Source organism: Rhinoderma darwinii, chromosome 7, assembly GCF_050947455.1.
Source record: "Rhinoderma darwinii isolate aRhiDar2 chromosome 7, aRhiDar2.hap1, whole genome shotgun sequence".
In the NCBI taxonomy this organism is placed as follows: Eukaryota; Metazoa; Chordata; class Amphibia; order Anura; family Rhinodermatidae; genus Rhinoderma; species Rhinoderma darwinii.
Genome location: NC_134693.1, coordinates 103,701,020 through 103,719,203, shown reverse-complemented (window position 1 = coordinate 103,719,203; position 18,184 = coordinate 103,701,020). Strand labels below are relative to the sequence as shown.

General features: G+C 38.9%; 1 protein-coding gene across 1 annotated transcript in view; it reads left to right on the top strand.

The window, feature by feature from the left end:
- Nucleotides 1–18,184, top strand: part of CACNG2 (calcium voltage-gated channel auxiliary subunit gamma 2) — a 127,312-nt gene that overhangs the window by 97,691 nt on the left and 11,437 nt on the right. The window contains exon 2 of the mRNA XM_075833755.1: nucleotides 5,617–5,700. Coding sequence (XP_075689870.1) covers nucleotides 5,617–5,700 — 84 coding nt within the window. The remainder of the gene's footprint in view (nucleotides 1–5,616; nucleotides 5,701–18,184) is intronic.

Genomic DNA, 18,184 nt, shown 5'->3' with positions numbered 1-18,184 from the left:
GAGATAACCCTGTTTACCGGGCTTAGATAGTGACTGTGGCATTTCACCCTATCACCACCCCACAACGCGGTTGCAGGGTGCCCATGGTTGTCATGGCAGCCCAGGGGATTAATGAAGGTAGTTATTGCTGAAAACTTATTGACTCACAGAATATAGTTTCACATCATTTTTACAGCTTGGTTAAAACAAAATCCCCCAAAGAATGGAGGAATCCTGTTTTTTTACCATTTGACCCGACAAAATAATATTTTACAGTTTCCTTTAAATAGTGCTATTAGAAAACTTCAACTCATCCTGCAAAAAAAAAAGTCCTCATACAGAGTTACCTTTGGAAGAAGGGGAGAAAAAAACGTATACAAAAATTAACCCCTTCCCTCTGCAGTCATTTTTCGGATTTTCACTTTTGTTTTTTCCACCCCACCTTCCCAAAGCCATAACTTTTTTTTTAAAAATTACCATTTTTTTGTACCATATAATGTAGTGGGAAACGAGAAAAAATATATATGTGGGGTGGAATAGGAAAAAAACAGCAATTCCTCAATCTTTTGGGTGGTTTTGTTTTTACGGCGTCCACCGTGCGGTAAAAACTGCATGTTGACTTTATTCTGCGGGTCAATATGATTACAGGGATACCAAATTTATATAGTTTTTTTTATGTTTTACAAGGAAAAAATTGATTGTTAAAAATAACATTTGAGTTTTGTCGCCATATAATCAGATCCATAACGTTTTTATTTTTGCGCCGATTTAGCGATATGAGGGCTTATTTTTTGCAGGACGAGCTGTAGTTTATATTGGTACAATTTTGGGGTGCATGAGACTTTTTGATCACTTTTTATTTCATTTTTTGTGGGAGATGAAGTGACCAAAAACAGCAATTCTGATGTTTTTAATTTTGTACGGCGTTCACAGTGCGGACTAAATAATGAAATATTGTAATAGTTCAGACTTTACGGACGCGTCGATACCAGTTATGTTAGCTTTTTATTTTTTTTACATTGTGCTTGAGGGAAAATGGGAGTAGGGTTTTTTTTTTTAACTTTTAAGTTTTACTTTTTTTTTTAATTTATTTAAAAAACTTTATTTTACTGTGTTTTACTTTTTTTACTTGTCCCCCTAGGGGACTTTAACCAGCGATCGTCAGATCGCTTGATTGATATACTCCAATACTAATGTGGGACGAATACCTATGTAGGAGTACAAAGATGGCGGACGTAGGGGCCTTCATCAGGCCCCCAGGCTGTCAGCCAACCAACGCCCCCCCCCCCCTCAGATCTCGCCGCGGGGGGGCCTTCGGAACATTACAGGAGATTGCACCCCTGTTTTTAGTCACTTAAATGCTGCGGTCGCTATTGACCGCGGCATTTAACAGGTTAAACAGACGGGATCGCGCTCAAGCTGGATCCCGACTCGTTAGTAGGAAGTGTCGACTGTAACACACATCCGACACACTCGCTGTATGGAGTGGGCGCAGCCCGTGAGCCCACTCTATACTCCCCCACCCCGTATATATACAGCGGATGTCGGGAAGGGGTTAAAAAATTTAAAATTGGCCTTCAGGAAGTAGCGATAACTTTTTTATTTTTCCATTGACTTTGCTGTGTAAGGGCTAGTTTTTTGCAGGATGACTTCTTGATCGCTTTTTATAAAAACAAAATTTGGAAGGCGAAAGGAACAAAAAAAATCTGCCATAGTTTATGGTGCAATTCTGATGTCGTTTTAATTTTTTTATGGCATTTACTGAGCAGGTTTAATCCCATGACAATTTGATAATTTAGGTTGTGGTTATACCAATTATGTGTACTTTTTATATATATTTTTTTTTACATAATGCATTTTTAATTGTGAAAAAGTTTTTTTGTGGTTTTATAAAGCAGCACAGCAACAGCAGTGGGTGCAGGCCTCCTGGGTTGAGGCTAGGAACCCTTGTTGGGGTAATAATCCCAAAAATCAATTGCCTGCCTAAGGGGTGAATAAACACATCACCTTTTTCAACGTTTTCCCTGGAGTGCTGTCTCTTAATTTTTTGGATTATATATATATATATATATATATATATATATATATATATATATATATATATATATATATATATATAAAAAGAAAGTAGCAGCACTCATCCCAGGTCAAATATATATCTGGGTGCCCAGCAAGTAGTCCCGATCCCTTGGACTAAATACAATTTTCAAAAAGAGATCTTGCAGCGCTCCGGTAGGCAATAAAAAAGTGTAATTTATTCAGTCAACATCAGGAAAAGTGAAACGTTTTAGTCCTGCAATAGGACTTTTCTCAAGCATGTTTGAGAAAGGTCCTATTGCAGGTCTGAAACGTTGCGCTTTTCTTGATGTTGACTGAATAAATAACACTTTTTTATTGCCTACTGGAGTGCTGCAAGATCTCTTTTTGAAAATTATATATATTTTGTCTGATATATATATATATATATATATATATATATATATATAAATTTTTACTTTTTTTCCACTTTTTGACTAGTCACTATGGTACTGGGCATCCAAGGGGTTAAACAGCTTGGATCACAGTTAACTCCAATACCGGTCTTATAGCAGGATATTGGCTGTAAATTACTGCTGGCAACCTCCTGGTGATGGTGTGGGCCCCTGAGCTCACAACATCACCATGATGTAATAGTATGTCAATTTGCATGAAAGACATGCCCGACATGATGTAGTATTATGTCATAGGGCAGGAAGGCGTGAAATAAAGCCAGCAGAATCATTTCATTATTATTAGAGGGTGGAGGAAATTAACAACAAAATGTATATAGCTACAAATATTCAAATAAGCACACATCCAGCAAACATTTTTCTTGCCTACATAGTGCAGGATAAGCTATCATTAAAGAATAATGCAGATGCTGTTGTATACCTTGTGTATTCCTGTTTTATTTGATGTGCCAATTATGGGCTGACATTGTTCCCGAAATGGCGCCTACATTTCCCATCATGCCTCTGGCTTTGCAGAAGCAGACGGGACGGAGTCCTATCTAAGTGCAGCAAGTAATAGATCAGTTACAAAGAACTTCTGTCCCATAATTGAATACTCAGTGTATTCCTATATGAAGAAGCTCTAGCCGGCTAGTTATAGGTTTCTCCTTGAAAGCCGGATGCATGGGAGAGCAGTGAGAAGCTGCATCTCATAGAAATACACTTGGGATTCTGCACACAAAACTCACAGATAGTATAGACAATCAGTGTAAGGGGAGTCATATAACTCAGCAGCTAATTATTGTATGGACTCACCTATTATATCACTAAACTCCTGCTCCCTTAGATATAAAATAAATTATCTCTTTAGCAGCACTCTATGTATAGGGGGTGGGGAAACATACAGATGAAGAAGGAGGGTGGAGCTGAGTGGGAGGTGTCTCAGAGCTGACAGGAGGGATTTGATAGGTGATGATGTAATCCTGTAGTTCACAGGAAGTCAGCCTCCTGTCTACACATGACAGCCACCTCCTGTCTACACATGAGAGCATGGTCTATTCTGGGGGTCAGACTTAGATCACATGACACAACTGCCCATAATGAAAGGGTTCAAAATTTATAGACGGAACTGAACTGGGAAGAAACAAATGACTCTGTTAGTATATTGGTGAGTTAGCATTATACATGCAAAACCAGAATTTTTTTAATACTTCTTTAATAAAACAATCATTAACAATTTTTTTTCTATTCTACTTACTTTTAATTGATGAAAATAAAATACATGATACTTTCCCTTTAACCCTTTCACTGCCAAGGGCATATGTAATATGTAGTTGTAACTTCCTGGTTCTGAGTATGGGAGGCAGGGCGTTTAGTGGGAGCCAAAAGTGAGGGCGGGAAGCAAGTATACAGTCTGTTACTCTTTGTCCCCTCTCCAACTTTACAGCCTTCCAATGACCTCAAGGGTGTGAATCAAGAACTATTGTTCAAGTATCACACTCCCAAACCAACTACAGAGAATGTGCTCTCCGATATATAGGGGTCTGTTTTTTCTACTAAAGGTGTGACAAGATAAGTAGTTAGGGGTTGGACCATGGGTGCCATATTTCAGATCCGTAAAACATGGATCCATAATAAGATTGTGTTCATGAGACCAGATAACTAAAAGTCAACACTTTTAGTTATCTTTTTCCTCTAATTCTTGTTGTTTTGTTGCCCTACACCCCAATATCAACTGATTCTCCAATAAGTGCTACTCAACTCTGAGGCTCATTTAACTGTGGAGGCATAATGATTCAGCTGCTGAGTAACATAGCCTGCTGGTCTGATCTATCCTTGGTCCATATGTATACTAGGGAGGTCAGTTACTTTACCTTTGGACACGTGGCAGAGAATGTAGGCCTCCTTAGCTCCTAGGCCACATAACAACTGCTGTGTCTGCTAACATGCTAGTTATGTCATCATTAAAGAGTTGAAACTCAATTTAGAGATGCATAAAACCCTGAAAAAAGTTGAGTCCAGTTATCTCTATCAATCATGAGTAGTCCAAAAACAAATTTCTCCTAAAAGTTTGATGCTTCTTGATAATAAATAATTAAAAACTTGATAATAAATATCACTTTTTTTCTTTTTTTTTTTTAAGGACTTTCACATAGAACAAATGAAGTAATAGGAAATGGAAATTACAAGAGCTGACTATATTCAAATACAGAACTGTAATGTAGGTCATAATTCTGTCATTTAGGTATGAACATGCCTACTACCTGGCATCTATGTTAAAACATTCCCATAAAGCTGTTTGAATCTCATCTTTTGACGAATGTCAACAAGTCAAACTATGTGGAAATGCCACCAATGTAAAGGCATGCTTTTTTTCTGCAGTCAACAATAGTGACCCCCAACTTGGTTAGTTGTAGTTCTACAACTTGGGAAGGGGATACCTATGACTTTAATTGAGTCAAACATCATCTTTAGTTGACATTAACCTATAAGAACAGGACAGGCTGTGAAGGAGCACACAATTGTGATGAGAGATGTTCTTCTGGAACATTTCTTTAAAGACCACTTTTCTTTGAAGTTCTCCAAAATACATAATTTAGTTTCTTATAGAGGCTGAAACCATTCTTTAATTACTTTATTAAATGATTATATCAGAGATTGACACATTATATATTCTCCTAGGAAGAGTTTTATCAAATGGACATTGTAGATGTTGATATGCTGTTGCGTTGCTACCTGTTGTCATATACAGAATTCCTTGGGCCACTAGAAAAATGATTCTGAGGACCTACTCTCCAAATGAACTATAATCTTTGTCGGTATCATTGCACACACAAATCATTATCACCAATAAGGTCTACTGGGTTGTTTGTTAACCAACCCATAAGAAAAAGAACCTAGTGATGAAAGATTAGCTACAAATATGGTTGTCTTTTGCCCATTATTGTCCGAGCTTGGGTCCATCGCAGAATCTTCTGGTGGACCAGTGGGCCAGTCCAAACCTGGCCATATACAAGTAGCAAGTAAACTCTCTCAGTTTTGTACAATGGCTTTGATCAAATTGAAATCTTGGGGCATGTGAACAGTACTGGTCAAGATGTTGCTGGTAAAGTTGTTGAGTAATTAACATAAAATGAAAATTCTGAGACAGTCTTTCATTTTCCCCTAGGTAATTTTAAGGGTGTGTGCAAACAGATTGACCACTTTCCAGAAGATGCAGACTATGAAGCAGACACTGCCGAATATTTCCTACGTAAGTCTTTACATCCGTGTTTGTCCGGCTACCTTATCTTGTTTGTTTAAAATGTAATTTGTATAACTGTAGTGTGAAATGTAAAGTAAAGCAATATTTCTTAGACAGTCTTCTTGTCAGCAAATTGCCCAAACATTTTACTTTGAGTTTAATAGTTTCAGCCTGACATAGTCCTATATTTTACATTTCACACTATGACAGCATTTACATGCCTGTATTTGCGGCCTGTGTCTATTTTGCACCAATAGAGGGATTGGATCACATTAGATGGGAGCAAAAAATTATTATCTGATCCCCAACAGACTGACCTAAATAGACCACAAATAAGGCTGCGTCAATGCAGCTGAACATAGTGGGGGAGATTTATCAAAACTGGTGTAAAGACAAAGTGGAACAGTACTTCATGGCAACTAATAAGGTTTAGCCTTTTATTTTCCAGAGGCCCTTTGAAAATGTAAGTAGTGATCTGATTGGATGCAATGGATGTCTTCTTTCTGAAACTGTCAGGCATTTGTCACCCATAGACTATTATAGTATCCGATTAATGTATACATCATGAAAATGCATGACGTATATGGAAAAAGGATGCCTATGGCATACGTCACCTATAGCCTCCTGTATTAAAAAAAAGTATTCCAAGCGATATATGTGTTTTTTTGCTGGCTTCAGAGAACATAGTGTAGCTGACTATGCTATTCTAGCCAGCAAAAAAAACAAAAAAAAACGGTATCCCTGACATATACTGCTCGACAGATGACAAAAGCTCACTCTTTAGGCCCCCGTTAGTATGATGGGAGCCTACGAGTACGTTTGATTTATGTGTCAGAAGATTTTTCTGACGCATACGTGAAACATACAGGGGAAACTCAGTGTGAAAAGGGCCTCACTATGACAGACCTATTAAAATAACGATATCAGTGTGATACCCTAAATGAGTTATACAAGTGGGTACAAGTATACCCACTAAACAGCCACTGGTACTCTTTAGTCACAAGATCCCTCTCAGCCAGTAAGTAGCTACGAAAAGGATCATGTAATGCAGTTTATGACGTCTATTACTGAGATGTTAAGTGTCACATGATCCTTTTCTGAGCTGCTGACTCGATGAGAAGGATCATGTGATACACCATATGACTCCTCAGAAACAAGAAGTGCTCTATTTACCGCCGCCCACCACCCATTGAACACCTTTGGGGGGCTTTTCGATCATTAGTATAACTCTATTAGGGTATCACATCAATGCTCTAATTTGAGGGTCTGGCTACTTAAACCATGGTATTACTTAACTTGAAACAATTTTGAAGTTCTGGGATCAAATTTTTTTTTACCATTTGGGAAAGTGGCTTGTATTGAAATGTTCACATATTTTAAGTAAGAATGTTGGTTAATAGACAGTAAAATACACAATATAATATTACTGAAGGTGTCGGAATCTTATTCCTTACAAACATCACACGACAATAAGAAAATTATACACTGTTGCTTTTCTCTCAATTACTGGAAATGCATTATTTACACAGTATAGTCGTAACCAGGTCGGCCTTAGGTTAGATGGTACCCTGTGAGGTACCTTCTGTTGGCGCCCCCATTCCCCATATGGTGTTTTGTCATACAGTGTACAAGTAACCATACCAAACAGTGCCTAATTATAAGCACCACACAGTGCCGTATGCTGGCCAAATAACACTTCTATGTAGTTGCCTAAATAACAGTTATTACCCCTATACTGTGGCCAAATAATACCGCCATATAGTCACCAAATAACTGGGTAATTTAATAACAGTACTATACAATTACCAATAAGATTTCTAGTGATCACAAATGCCTGCAGAGGTGGCTAATATGCCCCATGCAACAGGTCGTACACCCCTACGGCAGGCTATGGTCGTAAATACAATTTCCTATCAAATGCATTCTGATCACCATGAGCATTCTTGTGTAAATACATATGCTACTCTCAGATTCAAGGAAGCCACAGGTGGAGAGTATTAGAAACCGAAAAGTGTTGTTTTATTAGGACAACCCCTGTCCATATTCCCTATTAGGGCATATGGACATTTGTTAGGGTGAGTAACCCCTGCCCAGGTGCCACTGACGTCACTGCCCTTATATGGACAGTGAAGTCAGGGCTCTCCCTATGAGCGGAATTCCCGGCCAGGACGTCAGCAACGCTTTGGCCGAGGAATTCCGGTGCTCCAGGAGTGGCCCATGACTTCACTGTCCATATAAGGGCAGTGACGTCAGGGGCACTTCCTGAATGAGAATCCCTGGCCAGAGCATTGCCGACGCCTTGCCGGGGTTTCCGCTCATAGAGGCAGCCACTGACGATGTCACTCTCCATATATGGACAATGAAGTCAGGGGCTCATCCTGGAGCGCCGGAATCCACGGCCAAAGCGTTGCCGATGCCTTGCCGGGGATTCCGCTCATTGAGGGAGTCACAATGGCGCTATCTACAGGGACAGGGAGTGGAGGCTATGTACACGTGGCACTATCTACAGGGGGAGTATGTGGCACTATCTACAGGGGGAGTATGTGGCACTATCTACAGGGGGAGAATGTGGCACTATCTACAGGGAGGTGTGTGGTACTATCTACATGGAGGCTGTGTTTTTACACTACGGGTAGTGGTCAGCACATATCGTCTAGCCCTCATGATAAAGTGAGACATCACCTGCCTGTAAACAACCAGATAACCAGAGACATACCAGCCACCATAGTAGTTGTCAGCCAAACTAGTGCAGAAATTTAGTTGTTTTTTTTTTGTATGCTGAAATTCTGGAAAGCCATGCCCCACTAGCCCCACCCACCAGATAAACCATGCCCCCCATAAGACACACCCACCAAAGACGCCACACCTTGAGTTTGAATTTCAAATGTTGGCAACTATCGACTCTGAAGCAGATTTTTGAAAAAATAAATGTAGTCAGAGAACCATTTTAATATGAAATTACACCTTTTATTAACATTGGCTATATAGTCAGATGGTATATAATACAGCATTAGCTTCTTTGATGTTTTCAACAGTTTTCTAGTTTGTCCTAATTATATAGAAAAATTCCCATCTACCTGCTGAAACAAGTTGCTGTTGATGGATCTCTTTTTCTAATTATTTTTTATTTATTTTCCTGTTGCTTATTATTTGTATCTGTTTAGTATTAAATGTTATAAATATTATATGTTAGATTGGAAGGGTTTAACCGCTGGGACCCCCACAATTGCTACAACCCCAACTTTTCTGACTGCGGCTTTGATGAGTTTGAATGAAGAAGTGATCAAGCATTATTTGCCTGTTTCCCTAACCCATAGAGTTTGAATGGAGCGAAAGTGCACATGCTTAACAACCACACTATCCAAACTCATCCTCACTGCAGTTGGGAGAGCGGGGGACCAAAGTTATTTAGTGTATAAGTGATAAACGTTTGTAGCTGGAATACCCTTAACACATGACAACCTAACGCAAGTATTAAGTATTGATTAACATTAAAGGGGTTGTCCACTACCGGACAACTGATGACCTATCCACCGGATAGGTTATCAGTATATGATCGGTGGGGGTTCGACACCCAGACCCCGCACCGATCAGTTTCTCCGGATGCCTTCGGGCCATGTACGTCCATGCCGGAGGCAGATGGCTCCAGATATGGAATAGCAGCCGAACTGCAGCTCTGCTCTTATTCAAGTGAATAGGAGCAGAGCTGCAGATCGGCAGCACGGTCGCTATGCAATGTACGGAGCCAACTGCTTTCGGCTCTGTACATTGCATACTGTGCAATTACATCTGGTGCCCGCAGGCAGCTGAAGCAGCTGATCGGTCGGGGACCAGGTGTCGGACCCGCACCAATGACATACTGATGACCTATCCGGTGGATAGGTCATCAGTTTTCCGGTAGTGGACAACCCCTTTAATCAAACAATTTGGATTTTTTCTTGTTAATGAGAATCTTGTATTCATCTGTTAATGACCTGAGCTGCCCTAAGTATTCACATAAGTAACAATTAGAATAAGAATGCCACCATAATAAGCTTCATCAGCAACCGATAGTTGCTTGCTGTATGTTTTCCAGGTAGAAGCACTTTTTTCCCCTGCACAGAGTACATACAAACTGGAAATCAAGTCAAAACAGCACAAACGCTAATGAAGATGTATTAAAGAACTAATGTTAATCAAGTGCAGATATTCACTTTAGCTCCTGATTGTGGTATTAAATTAAAGGAACACTCCAGTCAAAACGGGATACACTGTGTTATTTAAGGGCAGACATAACATAGAGGCAGTCCATGAGGATACTATGGGGCCTTTAAAGAGAGGAGGCCCAGCACTATTTGGTCCCATCCATTTTGCTACTGGGTGGTAAGAACAAAAGGGTAAGGGTAGGGAACTGTCCCAATGGTCAAGCAAAGTGTGTTAGGGTGAAACAAACACCAGTTCCTTCTGTTCTGGGTGGCAAAATGTGTCACCATAAAGGGGACCCATGTTGATCTTTGCTAATGGATCTTTTTCTGTTATATATTCGCCAAGGTGTTATGCCTATTGGAGGGTCTGAGGGGCAGTGATGGCACAGTGATTCAAAGAACACCAGAGATAGAATCCTTGAAGCCCTTTACACCCTGTACTAGGCATAAAACAGTGTTTTAGATTTCTTTAAACCTTTCCATGCCAAGGATTTATTTGATACGTCCCGGTAGGGAAGCACTTCAGTATCCAAATGGACCTACAGCAGCCCAGGCTGGATTGCGGCTAGTGATAGCTTTGAAACAAGAGCAGGATGGCAGCTCTAGCTCAATGTAGCCCAAGCTAGTTGAATTCGGAGCTGCATTGACGTGCAGCTCTCACTTCAGCCTGTGTAAAGGAGCAGAGAAAGGGTCAGTGGGGTACATGCTGAGTGCAGGGAGAGGTGGAGGATCTGTGATCCTCCTTCTGTCCCTAAATAGTTTTAGATGAGCACTGGGACATGAATAACAGGAACTTTTGTTCCTGTTATAGGACCCCCCCCCCCCCTCCCCTTATCAATCAGAGAGCATATTTGCTTTTTGATTGTTACATATAGGGGAAGGCTTTTTTGAGTGTTTGTTTGCTTGCTTGTTTGTTTGTTTGTTCAAGAAAAGCAGTGAAAAGATGAGTATCTGCTCATCTAATCATCCCTCTGTGCCTCTCTGTGCCTAATTAGTCTATTTATTGACTAAAATTACCCAGACGTTTACCAGCGTCCCGATTGTGGCATCATGTAAGACGAACCACACACTTAAACATCAATAAAGTTTATACATTTTGCACTGTCCCTATCTTCTTCATACTTGATCTTTACAGTAAAATCCTCTGCCCACTTCTCTAGCGATACCTGTTACATGCTACATATATAGCAATTACGATTATCACTAGAAAAGAATGTCTAAAATATTTCAAACTGATAGAACAGATTTCTGTCAGTCAGAAATTACATTTTCAATCACTGACTGTAAATACAAACAATGGCGAACACTACTAATATCTGAATAACTGGGTGCTAAGTGCAACACACTGTAAACAATGTATTTTGTACCAAAGAAAGGGACAAGTCTGTGTGTATAAAAAGCACTTGTACTCCATTTTCACCCACTGACTTTTGCCATAAAAGGTCGCTTCCAACTAGTTTAGGGGTTTAGGTTGATTAGGTTTAGGGGTTTTGTGATTATTGATTAGGGCTCATATAGGGGTATGGGAAATGATATACATATATATAATCCCCAATTTAATTTGCATGCAAAAATTGGTTAGTTCATTCCTACGGTTTTGCCTTTTCTTTATTACGCACAACAGTGAATGTAGACATGTGCGGTATGTATCAACGCCTCACATCTTACAGTTTTTTACAGAGTACATTTTATTTGCATAAGAGGTCTGCCTGAGTAAGAGTTTTAGTCGCAAAGCAGAATTTTTACAACTTTTGCTTTTAATCGCAGTTTGATGCAAAGTTGCATGAAGATGGTTGTGTATATAAATGATTCAATTGTATTTTTATACATGGCATGCTGTTCTTTCTTAACAAATGTAGATTTTGCTTTGGGGTGTGCACTATATTTTGTTATTACATTTGTGGAAAAAGACAAATGTTTAATGCTGCAATCATCTTGTTGTCTGCTTTCCGAAAATATATGTAATGTGTGTAATCCTTGTTTTTTTATATGTTGTTACTTTTTTAAAATTTCCAACTTAAAACCCGATTTTTGATCTTTTCAGTTCTGCTGATTTTGAAAATATATTTTCATGTAGACATAGACATAAGCGACATGTGAGAACTCTGCATATCTTGAACTTTTATTTTAAGGAGGGGTTGCGTGTCTAATTATTTTATTTGGTCAGACTTTTAACAAATTTTTATGCATTTTTTTTATTAAAAAGTACACATTGACGCAAAATTGTATGAAGGCACCTGTGTGTATAAAGATCTGAGTGGCATTTTGACAACAAGCTATGTGTCTACTTTCAGAATACATATGGGTATGGGGGTCTAGTATGCATTTTTTATTTTATATTTGAGATTTTATTTATATATGTCAAAAAAGTGAAAATTGTCCTGGCTACCAGATGAGCAAAATGTTCAGAAATCCCTGAAAGTGAAAGGGTTAAAAACATTGAACAGACCATATTAAATCCAAAAACATTTATCACTCGTTGTTAAAACCAACCTATGAAATTACACTGTGGCCAGTTGCTTTTTCTGTCTGACCCTCCTGTGGTGCTTTTCTTTCATAACCTTCCTGATTTTCACTTTCACATATTGTGGCTTTTGTTAGTCATAGCATTCTTATATATCTCTATGGTGATTCTGTTGATTAGAATATTAGGGTATGTTCACACTCAGTGAGCAAAAACTTCCGAAAATACAGAGCTGTTTTCAGGCGAAAACAGCTCCTAATTTTCAGACTTTTTTTAACAACTCGCGTTTTTTACGGATGTTTTTGGAGCTGTTTTTCAATGAAGTCAATGAAAAATGCCTCCAAAAACGTCCCAAGAAGTGTCCTGCACTTCTTTTGACAAGCCATAGTTTTACGCGCCGTATTTTGATAGCGATGCGTAAAAGAAAGGCTCGTCGGAACAGAACATTGTAATTCCCTTTGAAAGCAATGGGCAGATGTTTGTAGGCGTATTAGGGGCGTTTTTTCAGGCGTAATTCAAGGCGTAAAACGCCAGAATTACGTCTGAAACCACTGCGTGTGAACATACAATAAGAATATTGGAGCGTTGAGCCTGAATAATAGGTGCAATGGTAACTAGTTCGTAATATGGTGAATTCTTTCTAGTTTTCCGGTAGATCTCAGATGCTACATGACTATATTGTGGAAGAAAACAACAAAAAATATATCTCATTATCACTATTGTGATCTAATAGTGCATCTTCTGTCTACCAAAATATTAGTTATGGTTTAACAAAAGTCAATAAAATGGTTATAAAATGCAAAAGCCTCATGTTGTTGATCACATTGGTATGGTCTTGTTCTTGGAAAGTTTTGCACCATCATATTTTCACAGAAGCCGTTGGGTACAGTGTGAGTTCTGCATACTTAAACAGGGTACTAATCTGACAACTGAGTTCAGTGGTGTTACCTTAAAGTCACACCTGTAGGTTTTGCGGTAGAGATGTTTAGCTACGAAAGCTACAAAAAGTTATAATCTCACCAACACATTCAAATGTTGCAAGTGTTTCGAGGGTGATAAAACCAATACAAATCCATTTGTTAAATGTTACATAATGCACACTTCCTGATGACACTATCCATGGTATATTTTATAGCCCAATATATTATAGAATTCAGTTTTTTTAAATTGTATGGGACTTATGACAACCATTTCATATGTTTGCTCTGGAACATGGACTGTAAGCAAAGCTTGTACGGCAGCACAAATATTTCTATGGTTCTCATTATAGAGGCATAGGCACTCTATGTTCAGCTCTATGTCGTCGTCGTCCCCCCGATGGCACTGTATTTTCACCTTCCGTAATATGGCATGAAATGAAAAAAGTCACAATTCCATATGTAATCCATGACCAAAAAACCCTCCATATAATATGAAAGGCACACAATATGAAATGAAAGATACATTCAGCCCTTGGTAGACTATGGGTGCCTTATATCGGATCAGTATAACATGGACCTATCATATGGCTATGTGTATGAGCCCCTAAAGTAAATGGCACAGTGATGTTTTTTTTAGATCTGGTAAAGTTTTGTCCTTTTTGTCGGTCAGTATGATCAAATATTGCAGTGTTTGCGAGCAAAAAAGTAAAAAATTAACAGTAAATAAGAAAACCCCTGTCCGCATGCCCTATCAGGGTATGTGCACACGACACAACGCCAAATACGTCTGAAATTACGGAGCTGTTTCAGGAGAAAACAGCTCCTGAATTTCAGACGTTTTTACAAGTGCACGCGTTTTTCGCGCCGTCTTTTACGGACGTAATTGGAGCTGGTTTTCATTGGAGTCAATGAAAAACGGCTCCAATTACGTCCCAAGAAGTGTACTGCCCTTCTTTGACGCGGCCGTAATTTTACGCGCCGTCTTTTGACAACGACGCGTAATATTACAGCTCATCTGCACAGAACATCGTAAGACCCATTGCAGGCAATGGGCAGATATTTGCAGAGGTATTGGAGCCGTCTTTTCAGGCGTAATTCGAGGCGTAAAACGCCTCCATTACGTCTGAAAAGAGGTCGTGTGCACATACCCTAAGAGCTCAAGTTGTCCATTTATTACATGGATGGCCATTTATCTGAATGGTCAACATGTCCCCTTTCCCAAGTTAAAGGGCTTACCTGTGGTTGTCTGTTCACCACTTCAATTCCCATTTAGCCATTTCTTAATATTTTTCCCCTGAATGTCTTGAAAGTCCACAACATGGCAAAAATCTGCATAAATTAGATTTTTTTTATATCCTAGTCACATGCATTGTGGTATCTTTGCTTCAGAATCAGAATGATGTCCTAATATTTTATGAACATACCTAAAAATTGGAGATACAATGATTTAATCATAGAAAACATATTTATTTATCACTACTAAAATTAGTCATTGCTTTTATATAAATTTTATATTTTCCAGCATCTGTAAACAAGAGGTATAACTTAAAGCTGTAGGGCCTGGGGCAAAAGCTTGAATTGGGCCCAACACCCCAACCTTGACCTGGGCCAATTAACAACTTATGATATATCATTATATCATGCTATGTACAATATAAAAAAAATCAATATTCATCAGGATAGTGAGATAGCTATGTATAATATGTCTATATGGAATTAGTATGATACATAAATGTGTCTCCACACTATCCAGATATAGTGCTGTTGTTCTTTTTTATTTTCAGGGGTGTATGGGCTTTTAGGTGTAGGGGCCCGGTTAAGACTCCTATCTCTTCACCCCTAGAGTATCACCAATGGCTACATCTATGCAGATGAATAGGTATATAGAGAATCTACAAGGTATAAAGCCACTGAGATACTCTGGGATACCACTTCAACTTTTCGACTGGGAAAAACAATTGATTCTAGTCATAACCAATTGTTTTGTGTTTTAGCTAAAGTCACCTAGAATTGATTTCATAAACAATGCAATCCATTCTGTTACTCCACAATTATTTTTAAATACACTGAATTAACTTGAAACACGAATATCAAATTGATATTGAATTTGAAGAATCAGATGGATGCAAACTGTGATCTGATAATTACTATTGGTTTTTTTTCCCTACAGTTAAGTAGACATTTAAATTCCAAACATGAAATTACGAGTGAAAGTTAATAAATGGATCACAATACACATTCAACGTGTTTTACAAAATGTAGCATGCTATATAATAAACCATGACTAGCAACTAGTTAGGACCATCATGGGACCCTTAGTACGAGGACCCCCAACTCTGGCTTGAATAACCTCACCTTGCGATTAATCCTTCTTCCACAGCAACAGACTCTACTATCCACTGCAAGCAGCATAACATAGTAGATTTGATATAGTTTATATTTACACAGGCCTACTACACAGTACCCCACATATGTAGGCTTAAAGGGGTTTTCCAGGACTTTTATATTGATGGCCCATCTTTAGGATAGGCAATCAATATAAGATCGTGGGGGTTTGATTCCCATGACACCACTGATCAGCTGACTGAAGGGGCCGCGGAGTTCGTTGCCACGGCCTCTTCCATGTTTACCGGGCACAGCTCTGTACAGTTCCGTAGTGGCTGTGCCTCGGATTGCAGCTCAGTACCATTCACCTGAATGGGACCGGAACTGAAATACGGGAAGTGTACGGCACTGTACCTGTAAACTGGGAAAAGGCTGTAGCAATGAACACTGCGGCCCCTTCAGTCTGTTGATCAGTGGGGGTGCCGGGAGTCTGACCCCAAACGATCTTATATTGATGACCTAACCTAAGGGCCATCAATATAAAAGTCCTGGAAAACCCCTTTAAATGCCCCATTCCCACTATTGCCTCACATGAAAATTAAAAGAATGACACACTAACAGCAGTAGACACCTGTTGGTGAAAAACAGGATGAATGTACTCAATTATATCAACCACTTCACCAGGACTGGATTAATCCAAGGAGCAAGGTAGTTATTCTGTCTAAGAATTTGCAATTGGTGCAAGCATTTTTTTTCCTTTTTCTTTTTAAACAGGGGAAAATTGGCTCCTTGAGTGGTCTTATTAGCTCTCAGTCTACTTTGTTTGTCCATCCCTGTTAATGGGCCATACTAGAATATGCAGGGCATTATTTGGTATGCAATTATATGCACATGGGTATTATAGAATCAATTGAGCTTCTGAGTTAAAGGGAACCTGTCACCAGCATTTTACTGATTAAACCAGCAATACCAGGGGGTAGTGGGTGAAATATCATTTCTATTTAACCTAAAATTGTCTTCTTAGTCAGCTCTGTAGCTTTAGTATTCAGTTTTTTAGTGTTCCCACACCGTATGCAAATGAGCATAAAATAGTCATATCTTTGTTTGAAAAGAGTCAAATATTTGTTTGAAAAGAGTCATATCTTCATTCCTCAAGTCTTTCCGAGTTTACCCCGCCTCTTTACTTTTGATTGACAGCTCCTCGCCTTCCCCCAGCACACAAAATCCCGCACTTGTGCATTGATGTCCTCTTCTGGGGTGAGCGTACAACGGGACACTGAATTATTACGATAAAAGGCGCAACATGTTTACAGACCGTATTTACAGTCGGAGGAGGAGTTTAGGAGAGGGGATAAAGGCAATGAAATTTTGATAGCAGCGGCCAGTAAGGGATAAGTAAAGTTCAATAGGTTAAATGCTGGTGACGGGTTCTCTTTAAGTTTCCAAATTGCAGACATTTCTAACAGTGCTAAAAGAGTTGATGAGGTTTGCCATGGGCCACATGTTCAGTTATCTTCTGGGTTGTGTATGTGTCACAATTTAGATAAAGGTGGAATTAAGGTCCTTTTACACGACCCGATATGGGCCGTAAAAATTAGCACCGGTCAAGGAGATGTTTCTTTGTTCGGGGCTTGTTTGCTCCTTTCACAAGGAGCAATGATCGATTATGTATATGGATGAGCAATCGTTACTATGATCGTTCATCCCAATACATTTCCATCATGTTTACACAGGGAGATGTGCTGTCAACTAGCAACTATTGTATTGGCCGCATAAATGAGCAGATCAGCCAATGAACAAGCATTTACTTATTCATCGGCTCAGCGTTGCCCTATTCACACAGGGCAATGGTCGGGGACAAGCCATCATATAAACTCTTGTTTGCCCGATCATTGGCCTGTGTTACTATTTAATTGAGTTTTGTTGAAGAACTGGTAGTATCCTAAGGACCCTAATACACTTTAGGGTCCTTATGTATATTCTAAATCCTAGAGCAGGGAATTTATGTTTGTCTGTATGTTTTTATGTTTATTTTTATTTTTTTTTACATTGGAAAGTTGTAAAATAGTAAAAATTAAACATATGGAAGTTCAACTCTGGTTACATTATTAATTAACAACACTATGATTATCTTATTATGTACCCAGTATGTTTCTAATACATGTATGTGTATACTGACTATTAGATTAACTTTAAATCTTTATGCTTTTTGCGATCTCATAAATTTGTAAAAATATTTCCAATGTTAATGTCTTGTTTATTTTTGTATAACTTTGAAAAACTTTTAATAAAAATTGTGTTAAAGAAGAACTGGTAGTATCAAGAGTGGACCTGAGATTAGAAGAGGCGACAGAAACCTTTAAAAATTTGGCACATAGATCGACTTTCATATTTCAAATCATAAGGAGGGGATGTACAATCCATATATTATTTTATCTGTATACTTAACAGAATTTTCAAATGGGATTTCTCTTATAACTAATCGGTGTTCCACTCAACTCTACACAGATTGGAGAGAGTATCTTAACCCCTTCCGACCACCACGCGTAGATTAACACGCTGTAGCACGGGTCCTTGTGCCTGCAGCACCTTAATCTATG